Here is a 17,839-nt window from a genome sequence, read left to right as displayed (position 1 = left end):
TTAGACAGACAGGCGTCATCTCTGCCCTGGATTAGAGCAGGACAAGCGTTCAATAGAACTGGACTTTTCGATCTACCAATTACAGTTCTTACAGAATTTTGATAATTACATTCAACCCAGCCTTCAGAAAATACCATCACAGAGGTTCCTGTATCCACGCTATCTATGCAGCTACTTTCCTACACGGCCAAGAGCTCCCTCGTGCTGAGGAGGGCAGGGAGAGTATGCAGCGTTTCCCGCTTACTCTTTTTTCTACATTTTTCTAGCTTTGCTCAGGGTCCGTTGAAAGATGCACCGAATCTCATCTGCACTCCTCACACTGCCTGGTATAGCGAGCAGGCATCACTGGAGATGAGGGAGGCAGCTGCCACGGAGATCCGCCGAGCCATCACAGGTGAGCACCTCCGTGCCTCTGGCCTGCCAAGGGCAGCCTCAGTTCCACAGTCCAGCCAGCTCCCATCCTGCTGGCTACAGGTGGCTCTTAACAGGTGGAATTCATTTTTAGCACCAAATGTATATGACTTGGGCCCTGTTGATTTATGTAAGCCCTGAACTAAACTTCAGAGAAGGAACCATTCCCTTTAGGCCCAGACATAAACTCAGGGGTTTGGGCGGGGCAGACAGAGGCTGAAGGTCAGTGTTGAAGAGCTCAAGCACTTGGGCCTTTGGATGTTTTACGTTTTCACAAATGCTTATTTCCCCACATGAGCAGCTACAGGTGTAATGTTAAACTTCTTGTGATTTGTAAAAATATGATATTTTAATCATCTTACCCTAGGTCGCATCCCAGAAAGCTTAAGAAACTGTGTGAACAAGGAATTTTTTGTCACATCAGCGCCTTGGTCAGTAATAGACCAGCAAGCAATTCATCCTGAGCTCAATGGTGCCACATACAGGTGAGAAGAGGAACTGACTGTATCTCAGCCTGTGAGCACCACACCCCGGGGCCCCAAACTTGGTGGGAAGCTTACCTCCCGCAGATGCTACAGCAGGGCCACAACAATTGGCCTTCTCAGCAGGAACTGTGTGCACTGCCCCCTCAGGTCTTCCAATGCCTAATTTCATGGAACAGAAGCTATTTTAAAAGGGAGTGGGTTCGGTCACATGTGATTGACCACAGGTGCTAGGAACTGCCTTTCATTCTAAAGCCATCTTAGAACCAAAAGGCTTCTCAGCCACGCGTGGTAGCACACACCTGTAATCTCAGCTGCTAGGGAGGCTGAGGCGGGAGAGTTGCTTGAACCTGGGAGGTGGAGACTGCAGTGAGCCGAGATCACCCACTGCCCTCCAGCCTGGGCCACAGAGTGAGAGAACGCCGCCTCCCGCTCCCCCAACCACCAAAAAAAAAAGGCTTCTCAAAGAGAAAGGCTTATATAGATAAGATGTTCAAGTGCACAGGTCTGTGAGCAAGTTCATTTTCTAATTTGAATCTTATGTCCACGGAAGGCATTCTGGCCAATGAAGGTACAATCAACTCAGGATAATGACCTTGTCCACATGCTAAGAATGATGCGTGTAGTTTGGGTCAGCCAGGAAACGAGCCGTACTCGGGAACGCAGAGTGGGGTAAAGACAGGAGCCCTCCCAGGGAGGTGGTTTCTTTTCTGGTATTTCCCATCCACGAGTCGGTTTTCTCCCACCCCTACCACCCCCACCCCCACATTATTGCTGGATTCCCAGGAAATCAGTAGCCCCTTCATGCATAAAGTTGCAGCCTTGAATCTTAAGAAAAATTTTTACATACTCTAAACCAGGGTTTCTAGCTCTTGGCAATAGATACATTTGGGGCCGATCATTCTCTTCATTCGCCTGGCCTGTGCATTCTAGGACGTTTAGCAACATCCTTGGCCTCTACCCACGGGATGCCAGTAGCACCTCCCACTCCCACTCATGATGATTGCAAATGTTTCCAGATATTGCCACACGTCCCCTGCTATAGCCATAGTGACGACCAGGGTGCGTTTAGTTTGTGTAATGAAGGCTCCGACCCTGAAGCAGCTATGCGGTGCTTGCAGGTCACGTGGCTGTCTTCACATTTCCTCCAGTCCCATCCTTTTGGTCCTCACAAGTATTTTCAAGCCCATCATAGCATCAGATCCCCCTGTTGGGTGAAGTTGGGGGCCCACCTCTTCATGTCACCATTGTATTTATCCTTCACGTAAGCCGGGGCTCTTAGGCCCCCTAGAACAGTATATGTGCACTGAGGAAGGGACTGGAAGAGGACCCTCATGACCAGAGTCCTTCTGAAGGTCTTGGGGATTTCTGACTGGTGGTGACAGGATGGCAGGGTGGCTTCCACAGTAAGACGCCTCCTCTACCTGGATGATAAAGGGTTTGGGAACTATGCCCTGCCTCCTAAGTCTGTGTGAATACACTGAGTTCCACTTTGCCCGAGGACCCTATGTTCTGCGGGTGGTGAATGCAGTATGTCCTCACACAGCACCTCGTGCTTGCAATATAAAACCAGCCCAAGCCTGGGCGTTCTGAGGAAGGCGGCCCCCCAGCCAACAGCCAGCAAGCATACCACTTCCCATCTCAGGCCATGGGAGTATATAACCAACCAGCCTAGAAAGTTTAGTGACTTCTGGCTGCCATAATTGAGTAGCATTGACTGGGTGGCTTGTAAAGAAATGTCTTGCAGTTCTGGAGGCTGGAAGTCTGAGATGAGGCTGCCATCATGGTCAGGTTCTGGTGAGGGCCAGGCAGCTGACCATCAGCTTCTTCCCGCATCCTCATATGGCAGAGAGAGGGCCAGAGCACTAACTAGACTCCCTTCTCTAAGGGCACTCATCCCATTCATGACCCAGTCGTTTCCTGACCCAGTCACTTCCCAAGCGCTTTACCTCTTAAGGTCATCACCTTGGAGGTGTGGGATTTGAACTGGAATTAGGGGGATGGAGGGAGACAAACATTCAGTCCCTAAGAGTCCATCGTGCTCTGTTGGGAAATCATTTTATCAGTCAGAAGTAACTGGTGAACACTTGGGAGTCTATTTTGTACAAAGTGTTTTTTTTAAACAGTAGAGTATATCCACATTCATAATTAGTATGGGCTAGTATCTTGTTATCTAAAAGCTACAAAATTAGTGGCCCCGTGTTTTGATTGGACTAGTTTTTATAAATTAGTTGGCAGTGTTTGAGACTTCTCCTTGTTTTGGGGATAGGGAGGATAAACTGTCCCATAAAAATTGTTAGCCAGGGCCGGGCGCAGTGGCTCACGCCTGTAATCCCAGCACTTTGGGAGGCTGAGGCGGGCGGATCACAAGGTCAGGAGATTGAGACCATCCTGGCCAACATGGTAAAACCCCGTCTCTAACAAAAATACAAAAATTAGCTGGGTGTGGTAGCGTGCACCTGTAGTCCCAGCTACTCGGGAGGCTGAGGCAGGAGAATCACTTTAACCCAGGAGGCAGAGCTCACGCCACTCACTGCACTCCAGCCTGGCAACAGGGTGAGACTCGTCTCCAAAAAAAAAAAAAAAATGTTAGCCAGGCGTGGTGTCTCTAGCCTGTACTCCCAGGACTCTGGGAGGCCTATGGGGGGGAATCACTTGAGCTCAAGAGTTTGAGACCAGCCTGGACAGCCTGGCAAAACTGCCTGTCAGAATGCTAGAAGTAGGAAAAGAGCTAAGAGCTTGGCAACTCTGCCCTCAACTTACTAGGCCCTATTTCTGTGTGTTCCTTAGATATCCGCCAGGCATCGTGGGGGTGGCTCCAGGAGGACTTCCTGCAGCCATGGAAGGGATCATCCCTGGAGGCATCCCAGTGACTCACAACCTCCCGACAGTGGCACATCCTTCCCAAGCGCCCTCTCCCAACCAGCCCACAAAACATGGGGACAATCGAGAGCACCCCAACGAGCAATAGCAGAGAATGCCAGAAGGTAATCATTCAGATACACTTGGGACCAAGAGACAGTGAAAAATAGATGAACTAAAAGAAAAAGAATCTGATGGTCTTTGTAACTGATTCTGGACATATGCATCATTGATGTTGCAGTGTTAAAACTACAAGAGCTAGAAAACTGAAGATGTCGTCTGCTTACAGAAGCGCTGAAAGACTAGGATGTGATTTATTAACGACCAACTTCTGTTATTGTGTGTTAAGTTTTTCATCTGTGCATCAAATCACAAAGAATAAATAGAGCTTTTTTCTTTCTCAGTCCCTTGGGCACAGCAGGTCCTGAACACCCTGCTCTACAATGTTGCATCAAGAGTTCAAACAACAAAATAAAAAATATTAAGAGGAAATCCCCATCCTGTGACTTGAGTCCCTTAAGTCTACAGGGGCTGGAGACCTCTTTTTGCTAATAGGAAAATCACATGACTACAAAATGGGGAGAAAACTGTTTGCCTGTGGTAGACACCTGCACGCATAGGATTGAAGACAGTACAGGCTCCTGTACAGAAAAGCGTCTCTCACACCTGAACTGCATACTGAGCGGGCAAGTTGGTTGTAAGTTCAGTAAAACCCTCTGATGATGCAAAAAAAAAAAAAAAAAAAAAAAAAGTATTAAGTTTCACAAGCTGTTTGTACTCAAATATATTTTCTCAGTTTCAGATCCTCTGCTATTTTATTGAGTGGAAAGTCTTGAGCTGAAAGGGTTCAAGAAGAATAATGTTGCATTTCCTTATGTCTCAGGAAACACTTTTTATGGTAACTTGTCAGATTGTCTATGAACAAACCCACTTTTTTAGACATTGATAAAGTCTTCTTTTCTTCACGTGATATTTTATACAAGAACACTTCAGATGTATTAGATGTGACTGATTTTAACAAATCCTGTTAGATTTGTATCAGCTAGTTCCATGTTCTGCTCATAGTCTTTTGTGAATCATTGCCTTTTTGTTTAAAAAGATGGCCTATTTTGAGCCTTTGTATAGGTACATTCCTGTTTTTGTGACAAAAGAAAAACTTTAAAATTGTCCCAAACAGAAAAATAATGGCTATCAGAAGTATGTTTTGTTTTAGTGTGAGTTACCGTTACTGTATTTGTTTATTGTAAAGGTGGACATTTAGCGTTCAGTGCAGTTTTCAATAAAAAGTAATTAAAATTTGTTAAGTTCTGAAATTCAAGTACATCTCACTAATGTAAAAGTTCTCTACTTGAGATGTTTAAGGCAACTGCATTGTCAATTAGCCAGTTTCCAACTCTTGTTACTACAGGGTTCTGCCTATTCCATAACCAGACTCAAGAACGCTGACAATTAATTACCTCATGTGATACAAAGTTTAATTGAAAAATCAAAACCTCACACAAGTCCATCATTATCAAGTCATGCCATCCTTAAGATGTAAATAGTGGGTTAGAGCTAAGAAGTCTTACATTCAAAAAAAAAAAAAAAAAAAAAAGTTGCTCAACTTAAGAGTTCTGATTTTAATTTACCCCAAAGCAAAATGGCCTGGACCTGGTTCAAGGCAGGGAAGTGACCCTTGAAACTGTTTTGCCAATAACCTAACAAAATATTTACAAAGAAGTGTTGCAAAATAGTCCCATGAGTTAAGAACTTGAAGTTGATTTAATGGATCTTCTTTTTAAATAGAATTAAACCTTTATACTAAGTGTCTGCTAAGTGTCAATTAAGTCCAACAATTCCAGGTATCAAACTCCCTCTGAGCTCTTCCTTATACTTCCCTTCCCATTAAAACAAAACAAAAAACTCATGGTGTCTTACAGCCTTTGGCTTGCCTGGCCTTGTCTGCTCACTCTAAGGTGGTGGCCCCATCCCAACTCTACCATAAAAGTGTCCATTAACACAAGCTCACATGGAGAGAGACGGCACTCATAGTTACTGACCTATCACCCCAGGAAACAAAAAGGTAGTTTAACATCTTTGTAACCACTCTCAAAGAGACAGACTATGAAATATGCGTGGAAAGGAGGCCAAGCGCACACAGAGTATCTTACCTTCACATACGTGAAAAAGTCTGGGACACGAGGAACCTAAGAGTCAAAAACATAAGGCAGGTCTGAGTCCATGGCCCACCTGGGTTTTGTTTAATTAGATCTTGGTTGCCCAAACCAAAATTTATATACATGTATATGAATTTGACTCCAAGGAAGAACAGGTCAAAACAAAATGCCATGCTCTGTTTGCTCTATGCAAAGAACCATCAAGTCCACAGAGCAAAGGTATGACTTACTATCCAGAGTCAATCATTTATCAGAGTCTGTCACCTAGCCATGTATAATCTTTGAAAAAGGACTATATTCTATCTTGGGACAATAATTATGGCTGTTTAATAGTTCAAGAGCATAATACAGCATTGATTTACCAAAAATTTTGGCCTTTAACAGCCAGTCTATGAAAACCATTTAGAGCCCCATTCCTGTCTGTAGCCTAGGAAATGGAACCATCTTTAATTCTTTCCCACAGGGAAGAATGCTGCACCTATCACACTATGTGGTCAGGGTCACTGATAATAAATAAATAAATAGAGCGCGCAGGGGAAACAACACTCACCAAACCACGACACACAGTAGAAGCTAAGTACGGAGCATACACTCGCTGGACAACGCTGCTGCAATGCAGACTGCAATGGCTACATGCTTTTCCCCCTAACAATTCTCTTTGGCTTCTTCAATTGGGAAGGCAGATTTTGCTTAACAGGCAACTAGAACAGGATCTCTGCCCACTAAAAAATTATCCCTATACATAGAGAAAAGTTACTACAGATGCTAAGTAGTCAGAATGCTAACATTTTCTACAAACTCGATTAACTAATTATTGGCCAAAATGAAAGCAAACAATATAGCCCATTTTTAAGAACACATTCACCACTTGAAACAGCAGCATTTACATTATATCAAAGATTCATTTCTACGGAATCATACTACAAAAATCATTTTTTCCTGCAAGATTTAGCATGCAGCAAAAATGATCTTTTCATCCTAGGAACACTTTTTTACTGAGTTTTTGGGGGGCGGAACTAAAGACATGACAGTTTTGTGGGTATTTTTCTATTTTTCGTATCATTCTGGCAGCAAATTTGAGGTTGTACACATTTCATTATCAACTAAAAAACAAGCAAATACTTTAAGGTTTTCACAGCCTTTTCATCACAGGGAAGGGAAAAAAAAATACGTGTGTGTGTGTGTGTGTGTCATCTTTCCAAATTCCTGGCCACATCAATAGTCTAGAAAGTGCTTATCAGGACACCAAGTATTTCTGTGTTCCTGAGATAGGTCTGAAATTTTTACCCAGTATTGAATGTATACCTGAAGTGGTCAAATAATACTTCTTATAAAAAAGTTTTTCTACCTAAGATTATAATTTTAACTTTAAATAAGAATGGCCACAATTAACCAACATGCAAAAATTCTCAGACTAAACACTGAGAAATTCTTCATAGAATGCATTTACCACCTTATTGCATTTTTAAAATCTTTATTCTATAGTGAATGGGTGTTCCCAATCTGCCTAAGCAAAGGCATGCCATGCCCTTCTAACAAGATTTGCTTAGAGCAGAGGTGATGAAAGGAAGAATCCGAAGGCCTATGGCATGGCAATTTGGGAGTAGTACATTGTGGATGGAGTCCAAGTGAGCAAACTGCACACAATTCATTTAGTGACAAGTGGGCTTGCTCCCTTTTCATCCAGGAAAAAAACTACTCAGACCACTGCCCAGAATCTGGAATAAGAACCCTCATTTTAAGGTATTCTTCCCAACAAATAAATATCTAAATATCGAAAGGGGGCATATCAGAAAACTTAAGACACAATAACCAAAACCAAAACCCTCTTCAAAACAAGTAAGCAATGTCTATATTTAGTTCACTCTAAAACATTCTTAGCTCTTCTTGCAGTTTGTTCCTAAAAGATTTGATTGGATTGGGCACAACAGGAACTAAATTATTAATAAAATAAAAGGTTATTTTTATGTTTTGGTATAGATAATCTGTACAAAACGTTTCCAGATCTCTGAGACTTAGATGGATCTTTTAAGGTTAAAGTAGAATGTCAGGTTCTACTGAAATAATATCTTAAAGGAACAAAGAGCCATTTGCCATGTGCTTTTTCTAAGTGCCCATGCTGAAAAAATTTTCTCAATAATATGAAGATGCTGGTACAACTTTTCCTATTACACAATTTCTTACACAACCACATGCGTTACATTTATAGACAGATTTACAATTTGAAAGGGAAAAAAGTTCTGTCTTAATAAAATTAGGTTTTTTTTTACAAACTGTAGTCCAACTAAAGTTCTCTGTCCCATCACGCAGCAGAGGCATTATCTCCATGAGGTGTGTGTGGTCCAGGAAAACACTTCCCCGAGCAGATCCTGCCAGATTTGGTTCATTCCATGATGTCGACTCTGCTTGGAGCACCACACTAACTTTAGAGTCATTACAGATCTGATGCCTTGGTCTTCTGCTGTTCGATTTTTTTGTCATTCATCTTCATCATCCTCATCTTCCTCTCCATCGGACAGGGATGTACACGGCCGGATCTGTCGGTAGCGGTCAAGCCATTTTTCTACCATCTGAGTGACCAGGGGGTGATTTCGCCGCCGAGAGCTCTTCTGCATGGCAACCAGAACTCCCCCCTCTGTCACACAGCAGTCCAGCCACTCCCTGAGCAGTTTTTCTTGCTGTTCCTCATTACCTAGCTTTTGGAGGAATATGAAGACAAAGGGAAAAATCATACAACAGATCAGAGACTTGGTAGGAATGTGACATGGAAACCAACAGCTGGTATGCTAACTCACGAAAAGGCCAAAGCAATCAACTTTTCACATGGTTTTGATCTCTTGGAAGTTTTGTGTTTAAAGTCCAGTTTGCTCTGGTTAAATTTAAAAAGACATCAATGGCAAATTTTTCAGAAAAAAACTAAAGAGAAAAGCACACTAGAGGGTAATCTGTTAGATAAAATAACAAAAAACAAATGTCCTAATAAACTGATCCTGGCAAGCCACAGCTTCAAACACATGACAAGGTAAGTTTACTTAGTCAATTATGTACAAGCTGAAATTATACAAGTTACGGTCTATGAATTTTTCTTCATGTTGTGATTATAAACGTTTTATGATAATTACTAGTATATTGAATAAAAGACCAATACTTTTCTAAGAATACTGGCTTTCTGAAAGAGCGCTGTTTTTGTACCTTCTCACCACCTCCCCTGTCTGATCTATACTACCCTTTCACTCCCCTTCATCTACAATACCTGGTATTCCTGCTCCTGCCACTACACCAGAGCCCCAAATGTTCCTCTTCTCGGTAAACTAGCCATTGGCTTACCACACTATCCAGAGTAAAACCCAAAGCTTTAAAAAGCCTTCAGTGAACTCCACCCCATCCCTATCCTCTCTGACCTCCCTCCCTCCACTGCCGCCTACCCTCTTTCCCTGTTGCTTACTCCTCTTAAACCACACTGGCCCTGCAATTCTTGGAACTCTGCTTTCAGATAAAAACTTGCTTCATTCCCTAAATGCCGTATTTAAATCACAAACCTCATCTTTACTTTTTAAAACCCATCACCACCTTAAGTTCCTTGATGTGTCCCCCATACAGCAGTTTTGAAAAGGTAAATTTCAAAGTATAACTGGTATCTTCAGCAATTACTACAATCACATTCAGCAATTCAGTGACAGTGCAGATAGAACCACACCTGAAAGGCACCTCAGGCTCCTTCTGGTACAAGGTCACTACTAGAAATAGTTCATGGGAGAAAGACACTGCTTACCTCCTGAGCAGAAAGGAAGTGCACGTGGAGTAGCTTCCTTTCACTGTCAACCAGAGGCAAAAATGTGATGGTGACATCATCATCAGTATTCAGATTAGCACCAGCACCTCGGTTGCCATAGCCATCATTTTCCATGGCAACCAAAGCAGAGAAGTGGCCCCTTGTATACCCCAGAGCAATCGGACTTTTCCAACAAAAACTCTGTTCCCACAACAAAGGCAGATAAACACCTGGAAAGAGAGGGAAGAAAATCCCAACAGTTACAGGAAGAAAGAGCCACTCCCTCACTGCCCTTGTTCACATTCCCCTGTCCACTGCTCCTTTCTGACATCTGAGCCATTCTGTTCAAAGAAACTTGTAAAATGCTCCTGAATAATGGCTTACCTTGAAACCGAGTATATCCTAAAGTTTCTCCCCGGAAACTCTTGTAATATTTTACTCCATAAACTATAATTGGTCGTCTAAGAATATGTGCCAGTACAAAAATGTGCGTCTGCTCCAAGCTTGCTCCAGGCTGTACAAAACAAAACAAAAACTTAAAACATTTTATTACCACTCCTGGAAAACTGATGTGTAAAAAATACTACTACCTCCCCTTCAGTATACTATCGCAGTTGGTTTTTAAGAAAGAAAAAATTGTCAAAGCAGCATTTGATTCCTCAAATAATAAATCCAATAAAACTGTAAAAGAAATCTACAAAGGCTACATGCAAATATCATTTACCATCCAAACTCACAAATTATATAGACGTGCATACATATTTTGAAACATCCCTTGCTACCCAACCTCACCACTAACTCTCCAACCTCAGGAACCAGAAATTCAGATAGCTAAGGATGCTTTATCACCACATTCTGGTTAAGTTACTGTGAAAGCACTACCTACAACAAAGTCCTCCTGAAATAAAAAAGTGAGCCTGTTTCATGCAAATGTAAATGGCAGTATCACCTAACTCGTGACTACTAATATTAAATGGGTCCATCATCGAGCTACAATGCATGGTGTGAGATAACGTGTCTCATGTAAATCAACCACTATGAATCCTGCCCAAATTACCCAAAGATGGGGTACCTCCTTCTCTAAGTTCAAATGAACCATGGTGCTTTATGGAAAAAAAAGGAGTGGTTGTATATATATTTGTACTTTACAGTTTGGTATACTGAAGTGCTTCATAAAATAAAGCATGAAACCAAGAGTCTAAGGGACAACCCTATACAGTTCCATGTTACAAGAAGCCTTCATTAATAAAAAGGGGTTAGCAAACTTGGAAAAATTCATTCCCACATTAATCAGAAATCATTCCTATTGATGGTAATTAGTTCAGAGTAAGCTAAACTACCCTTTCCCTTTGCCTACATGACACAGGTATTGCCTCACCACAGGGAGCATTATAAAGATTGACAACTGGATCCTCAAGGCCTGAGAGATCAGCAACAGCAATGCAAGTACCTACCAGTTCAGTAATCTTGAGTAAGTGTCCCCAGAGACAGAACAGAGCTCACCTGGATAGGTACCATAGGCATTCAAGCCTATGCTGCAGGAATGGAGAGCCATCCCAAGACTATCTAGTGTATGTAACCGTCACAGCACAGCTTTCACTTTTTGATGTTTTTTAATCATTCAATATAACAACACATATTACTCTCTCCCCTGTTCTGCAGTGAGGACTTGCTATGGTCATCTATACTTACTATGCTATTTATTTGATATATAGCAGTCATCACTAGAACCCAAGTCGACTGATATCAAGTCAAGCATTCTTTTCTTTGACCACACTGCCCCCAAAATGGTTTGCTCAAATCAATCAATTTAGACTACATGCTCACTTTTCTCATAGAAGCAACGAGACTTGAAGCATCCTCACCTGACTAGCAAGAGAGAGTATAAATGCCCAGTCTTCTTGCCACTGTTCTTCTCTCAAGGAAAAATGTAAACCAAAGCTCTGAGAATACCATGATTCCCAATCTTTCCAGCGTGTGTAAAACCTGAAAAAGCAGGATAGTAAAAAAATAAGCCTTCTATAAATAAAACATTTACAGTTCTGATCATTTTTCTTTAACGCAGTCTTTAAGCAGTTTGTGAAACAATAATTTTATTTTGCCTGGTTGGTAATGTATTTTTCAAATGAAAAATGCCTCCCTCTTCCGCTAGTGGATACCTTGTAACATCCTTTAACATCTTTAGCCAGAATTTGATTTACCAACAACCAAATTTTCAAACTTCAAATGCTAATTATGAGACTGGTTATTTTCGACTGTCTACAATTAGTTTACCAAAAAAAAAAAAAAAGTCATCTGAAATGTTGGATACAAAGACACTACATTTCTCTATCAATGTATAGTACACCACCTACTTGATCACTTGTATAAACAACAGATGGGAAATATTCCGTGTGTTCATAGTATCAAGATCATCTCCCTGAGATTTCTTTCCATAAATAATTTCTCTCTGATGATCACCTAATAATTCAAAAGCAACCAAAAAGAAACCCACTGCAATGACAGAAAACATTCCTTCTTTATGCTTAACACTGAATTACTGAAAACAACATCGATTCTTTGTCTATCAGATATAAAAATTCAGAAATAATTATGTTTAAAATTATGGTTCACTGTCTTATAAAACAAGCCAACTAAGACCTCTAAAATGAAGACAGACATTTAATCTGTTTATAACATCACATGTATCTTCCATACATCTGAATTCTAGGTAAAAGAAACCAAAGACAATTCTGTTCCTGTTAAAAAGTTTCAGCATATTAAAGTTAAATGTGAACAGGTGTGGTAGCTCACACCTGTAATTCTAGCACTTTGGGAAGCTGAAGGAGGAGGATTGCCTGAGGTCCAGAATTCAAAACAACCTGGCCAACATGGTGAGACCCCATCTATTCTTTAAAAAAAAAAAAAAAGTTAAATGGGTTGGTGTCACAAGCTTTACAGTAATTTAATGAAGGGCTTCTTAGAAAGTAAATTAATATATTTTCTAAAGAAATTAAAATATAATGTTCCAGAGTAAAAACTCAGTTTAAAACATTTTTCATACTCCAGGTAACTGAGGATGTTTAATTATAATTCCAAATGTTTTAAAATTAAAATATATATATTCTTCTTTTATAACAGCTAAGATACACAGGAATGTGTCTGAAAATTTTGGCAACAGTGATAAAATACAATGTTTTGAAAAGTTCAAGGAGAAATATCAAACACAAATTGTTAATACTGAAAGTTGCAGGCAGTTAGAAATTTCTTGGTTAATGCCTAAAATCACTTTGTAAGTAAGACAGCTAAGTCAGCCAGAAATTCAATGGTGATTGCACTCAAAACTCTACAAAGACCACTGAAGAAGGGAGTTCAATAAAATATACTTTAAAACTAAACATGTTAAAATGTTCATCCTCACCACCCCAAGACCTAAACTCTGAAACTACCAGGGTCTCCATAAGAACAGACAAGCAAACCAAATCCAGCAGTGTGTGACCAGATGGTACAGGAATACCAGTTTGGTTTAACATTCAAAACTCAATTCCATGTTCATGGATTGGAAGGCTCAATACTGTTAAGCTGGCAATACCACCATCACCCCAATTCATCTACAAATTAAATGCAATCCCAATCATAATCCCAGCTGTCTTTTTTACAAAAATTGATAAGCTGGATCCTAAAATTTATATGGAAATCCAAAGGACTCAAAATGGTCAAAACAATGTTAAAAAAGAAATACAAAGTCAGATGACTTACACTCCTGATTTCAAAATTTATTACAATGATATGAACATCCAGACAGTCTGGTACTGACATGAGGATAGCCCAATGGAAAAATAGATCAATAGAACAATATTAAGAGTCCAGAAAAAAACCCTTACTTGTATGGTCAACTAATTTCCGACAAAATCGCCAAGGCAATAGAATGTAGAAAGGGTTTTTTCAATTAAAGGTACTGAAACAACTGGGTATCCACATGCAAAGAGGTGAATTTAGGACACCTCACACTTTCAACAAAAATGACCTCAAAATGTAAAACAAAAATGACCTAAACGTAAAAGTTAAAACTATAAAATTCTTATATGAAACCACAGGAGTAAATCTTTGTGACCTTGGGCTAGACAAAAATCTCTTCAGATACAACAGCAAAAGCATGAGCAATAACAGAAAAACATTGATAAATTGAACTTGATCAAATTAAACACTCCTGATTTCAAAAGACACTGCTAATGAAGTGAAAAGACAAGCCACAGAATAGAGAAAAATATCTGCAAAGCAGATATCCAATGAGGGACCTGATACAAACAACACCTGCAAATCAACATTAAGACAACCCATTTAAAAATGAGCAAAAGACGTGGAAAGATACTAAACCAAAGAAGACACATGAATGAGCAGTAAGCACATGAAAAGATGCTCAATATCATCACTTAAATAGGGAAATGCAAATCAAAACCACAATCAGCCCATGTGCCTGCAATCCCAGTTAATTGGGAGGCTGAGGCTAGAAGATCACCTGAGCCCAGGAGTTCAAGACCTAGAACAATTCTCGTTGCCATCAGCAATGTATGAAGATTCCAATTTCCTCAAATTCTCAACAACACTGTTATTGCCTGTCTTTTTGGTTATGGCCATTTCTGTGCATGTGAGGTAGTATCTCATTGTGTTTTTGTTTTCAGACAGGGTCTCATTATGTTGCCCAGGCTGGTCTTGAACTCCTGAGTTCAAGTAATCCTCTAGCCTCAGCTTCCCAAAGTGCTGGTATAGGCCTGAGCCATCAGGCCCGGCCGACAATTCTTCGTAATAACAAAAACAGTCACTTTAGGAGGCCAAGGTGGGAGTCTGAGACAAGCCTGGGCAACATAGCGAAACCCTGTCTCTACAAAAAATACCAAAAAAAAAAAAAAAAAAAAAAAAAATTAGCTGGGCATGGTGGTATGTGCCTGTAGTCCCAGTTACTTGGGAGGCTGAGGTGGGAGAATTGCTTGAGCCACGAGGTGTAGGCTGCAATGAGCCAAGATCATACCACTGCACTCCAGTCCAGGCAACACAGCAAGACCCTGTCTCCAAAAAGAAAAAAGGAATAATTCTGAAAGACTGATACTAAATTTTTTTCCCCCAATTTACATTAAATGCCTCCACCTGCCCCTTGGGAAATTGGGTTGGCATGTCAATAAAAAGCAAGTACAACATATTCAGACTTGAGAACCTGAGTCAGCTAGAATCAGCGGTATCCAAGAGAACAGCACAGCCAGCTACAAACACAAATAGCCTATCTTGAAGTGATGGGTGGAGGGGTTCAAATAAAAGAAAATTGCTTTCTCAGTTCTTAATATGTATCTTATATAAGAAAACATGTCATTCCAGCTGATTTCAATTAAGTGCAAACGGCACCTCAGCAAAGAGCATCTTAAAAAGGAGACTACACAAGCTATATGCTGGTTCCTCCCCTCCTGGCCTAGAAAACCCCATGCCTACTCACTCTCACTCTACTCTCTACTGGCCACATGACAAGCCCAGTGGACAAACCTCATGCAACTCAACACAAGAACTATGTAAGGGTTATTCCATAGTATATATGACCTCTCAAATCCATGGCAACAACACTTACTATCTAACCACTAGATAATTTTCATCCCAACCCACCCCAGTACTGTAAGGATGTCTGTGTGGTCACTGTAATCAATGCAGCTTCCTATGCCTGAACTGTAAACCATCGGACAAAGCTCCCCAGTGGCAGGGACTGGAGGAGGTGATGCCAAACCATGCTGTTCTGGGACACCTGTCCATATGCCAGCCCTAGGTGCTCACTCCTGAAGCATCCTTTAAGAGTCAGGACTATGGACTAAAAGATCTGCTGCAACAACTCTTGCCAGTGGCTGTAAACAAACAGCCTAGTTCCTTCTCACCCTAGTACCCACTCCCTAATAGAATAGGGAGATTCTATTTCTCCCCCTGACCATCTTTTTTTTTTTTTCTTTTTTTTTTTCTTTTTTTTTCTTAGCAGGATCTCACTCTGTCACCTAGGCTGGAGTGCAGTGGCATGATCTTGGCTCAGCACAGCCTCAACCTTCCAGGCTCAAATGACTCTTCCACCTCAGCCTCCTAGGTAGCTGGAGCTACAGGCACACACTACCACGCCTGGCTAAATTTTGTATTTTTTGGTAGAGACAGGGTTTCGCTCGCTATGTTGCCAAGGCTTGTCTTGAACTCCTAGGCTCAAGAGATCTGCCCACAATCTCCCTATCTCTATGCTAGACTTCCGGGACCTCAAATGACTCACAACCATCTGAGAATTCCAGTCCCGATACAAACATTAGTGACAACTCAGACTCACAAGATCACCCATAGCCAGCTCTGAGGAACAGGTGGGAATAAACCCCAAAGCAATTCTTACTCACCACAAATATCTTTGTTAAAAAAAACAAAAAAAAGTCCAGGTGCAGTAGCTCATGCCTGTAATCTCAGCACTTTGGAAGGCTAAGGCAGAAGAAACGCTTGAGTCCAGGGGTTCAAGACCAGCATGGGCAATATAGTGAGAACCTCATCTCTACAGAAAAATTTTAAAATTAGCCACATGTGGTGGCACACTCCTATAGTCCCAGCTACTCACAGCAGACTGAGGTGGGAGGATCACCTGAGCCCAAGGAAGCGAAGGATGCAGTGAGCCAAGATCGTAACCCTGCACTCCAGCCTGGGTGACAGAGCAAGACCCTTTCTCAAAAAACAAAACAACAAAAAAAACACTCACCACTAAAAAAAAGACACCACTTCTAAAATCCACAATGTACTTTTGGCCTTTCAACAGATCAGGAAATTACCACCAAAGAAAAGGCCAGGCATGGTGGCTCACACCTATAATCCTAGCACTTTGGGAGGTCGAGGCAGGCGGACTGCCTGAGCTCAGGAGTTCGAGACCAGCCTGGGCAACATGGTGAAACCCCACCTCTACTAAAAATACAAAAAATTAGCTGGGTATGGTGGCGCTGCCTGTAATCCCAGCTACTCAGGAGGCTGAGGCATGAGAATTGCTCGAACCCAGGAGGCGGAGGTTGCAGTGAGCCGAGATCATGCCACTGCACTCCAGCCTGGGAGACAGAGTAAGACTCTGTCTTAAAAAAAAAAAAAAAAAAAAAGGAAATTACCACCAAAGATTACTGGCCGCCTTTTTAGAGGTGACCTGCAAAGTGGTAGATTTACCACAGTTCAAACCTGGCTTACAGGGCAGAGTCACATTAACCAAAACTACAAGGCAGACCTGTGAAACCACAATGCCAAGAACCCACTCTCTTAGAAACCAAACCAGGCTCATCCTCTTGACACAGACAGGCCCATAGCAGTGGTCAAGAAAATCAGGAGCAGGAAGCTGCTTGGTGACCATGGGATCTGATCAAGAGGGCCAGACAGGCAGAGCACTGACCAGCATCAGGCTTACCTAGCCCGATAAACCCACTTCATACTACCATACAGCCATCTCCACTAAGAGGCACAAAAACGCTCTCTCTCCAGGACAATTACTAATTGACTAAAACTACCTGAGTGATACATTCATTCTTTAGCTTTCATATACATCCAGTCAGGTCATCCAGGAAGCTATTTTATTTCTCTAATGTGCCCACAAATTGTTACTCTATTACGTTATGCTTTCCCCCACACCCCCAAGACAGTCTCACTCTTGTCACTCAGGCTGGAGTGCTGTGACGTGATCTTGGCTCGCTGCAACCTCCTCTTCCTCCTGGATTTAAGCAATTCTCGTGCCTCAGCTTCCCGAATAGCTGGGATTACAGGCATGCACCACCACACCTGGCTAATTTTTGTATTTTTAGTAGACAGGATTTCAACAAGTTGGACGGGCTGCTCTTGGAACCTGCCTGCCTCAGCCTCCCAAAGCAATGGGATTGCAGGCATGAGCCACACCCCCCAGCCATACTGCATTATGCTTTGATCTACAATTTAGCTCTCAAGAAAGTAACTTATAGGCCAGACATGGTGGCTCATGCCTGTAAAAACTAAATGAGATAATGTTCAAAGAACCAAGAAAATAACACATAAGTCAAATAAATGTAAAGATCTGAACTATTCATTCACAAAAACAATTATTTTTCCAGTGACTACATGCTGTTAAAATACATATATATAAAGACCACTTTGAGACAATTGGAGAAATGTGATTA

The 17,839-nt window shown here is 41.5% G+C and overlaps 3 protein-coding genes across 12 annotated transcripts in view; 2 read left to right on the top strand and 1 right to left on the bottom strand.

Annotated features, from left to right (window-relative positions):
- Nucleotides 1-5,068, top strand: part of CTBP2 (C-terminal binding protein 2) — a 173,287-nt gene extending 168,219 nt beyond the window's left edge. For all 8 annotated transcript variants that reach the window (XM_050803755.1, XM_050803756.1, XM_050803760.1 and 5 more), the window contains 3 exons: nt 267-394; nt 779-896; nt 3,684-5,068. In XM_050803755.1, the coding sequence (XP_050659712.1) occupies nt 267-394; nt 779-896; nt 3,684-3,864 (427 nt within the window). In that variant the 3' untranslated portion in view covers nt 3,865-5,068. The remainder of the gene's footprint in view (nt 1-266; nt 395-778; nt 897-3,683) is intronic.
- Nucleotides 1-17,839, top strand: part of EEF1AKMT2 (EEF1A lysine methyltransferase 2) — a 331,933-nt gene that overhangs the window by 84,840 nt on the left and 229,254 nt on the right. The gene's annotated exons all lie outside the window — the stretch shown is intronic.
- Nucleotides 5,973-17,839, bottom strand: part of ZRANB1 (zinc finger RANBP2-type containing 1) — a 70,770-nt gene continuing 58,903 nt past the window's right edge. For all 3 annotated transcript variants that reach the window (XM_050803728.1, XM_050803727.1, XM_050803729.1), the window contains 4 exons: nt 11,549-11,669; nt 10,068-10,197; nt 9,684-9,913; nt 5,973-8,607 (listed from right to left, as the gene is read on the bottom strand). In XM_050803728.1, the coding sequence (XP_050659685.1) occupies nt 8,389-8,607; nt 9,684-9,913; nt 10,068-10,197; nt 11,549-11,669 (700 nt within the window). In that variant the 3' untranslated portion in view covers nt 5,973-8,388. The remainder of the gene's footprint in view (nt 8,608-9,683; nt 9,914-10,067; nt 10,198-11,548; nt 11,670-17,839) is intronic.

The sequence above is a fragment of the Macaca thibetana genome, chromosome 9 (assembly GCF_024542745.1).
Source record: "Macaca thibetana thibetana isolate TM-01 chromosome 9, ASM2454274v1, whole genome shotgun sequence".
In the NCBI taxonomy this organism is placed as follows: domain Eukaryota; kingdom Metazoa; phylum Chordata; class Mammalia; order Primates; family Cercopithecidae; genus Macaca; species Macaca thibetana.
This window is presented reverse-complemented; position numbering and strand designations above follow the sequence as displayed.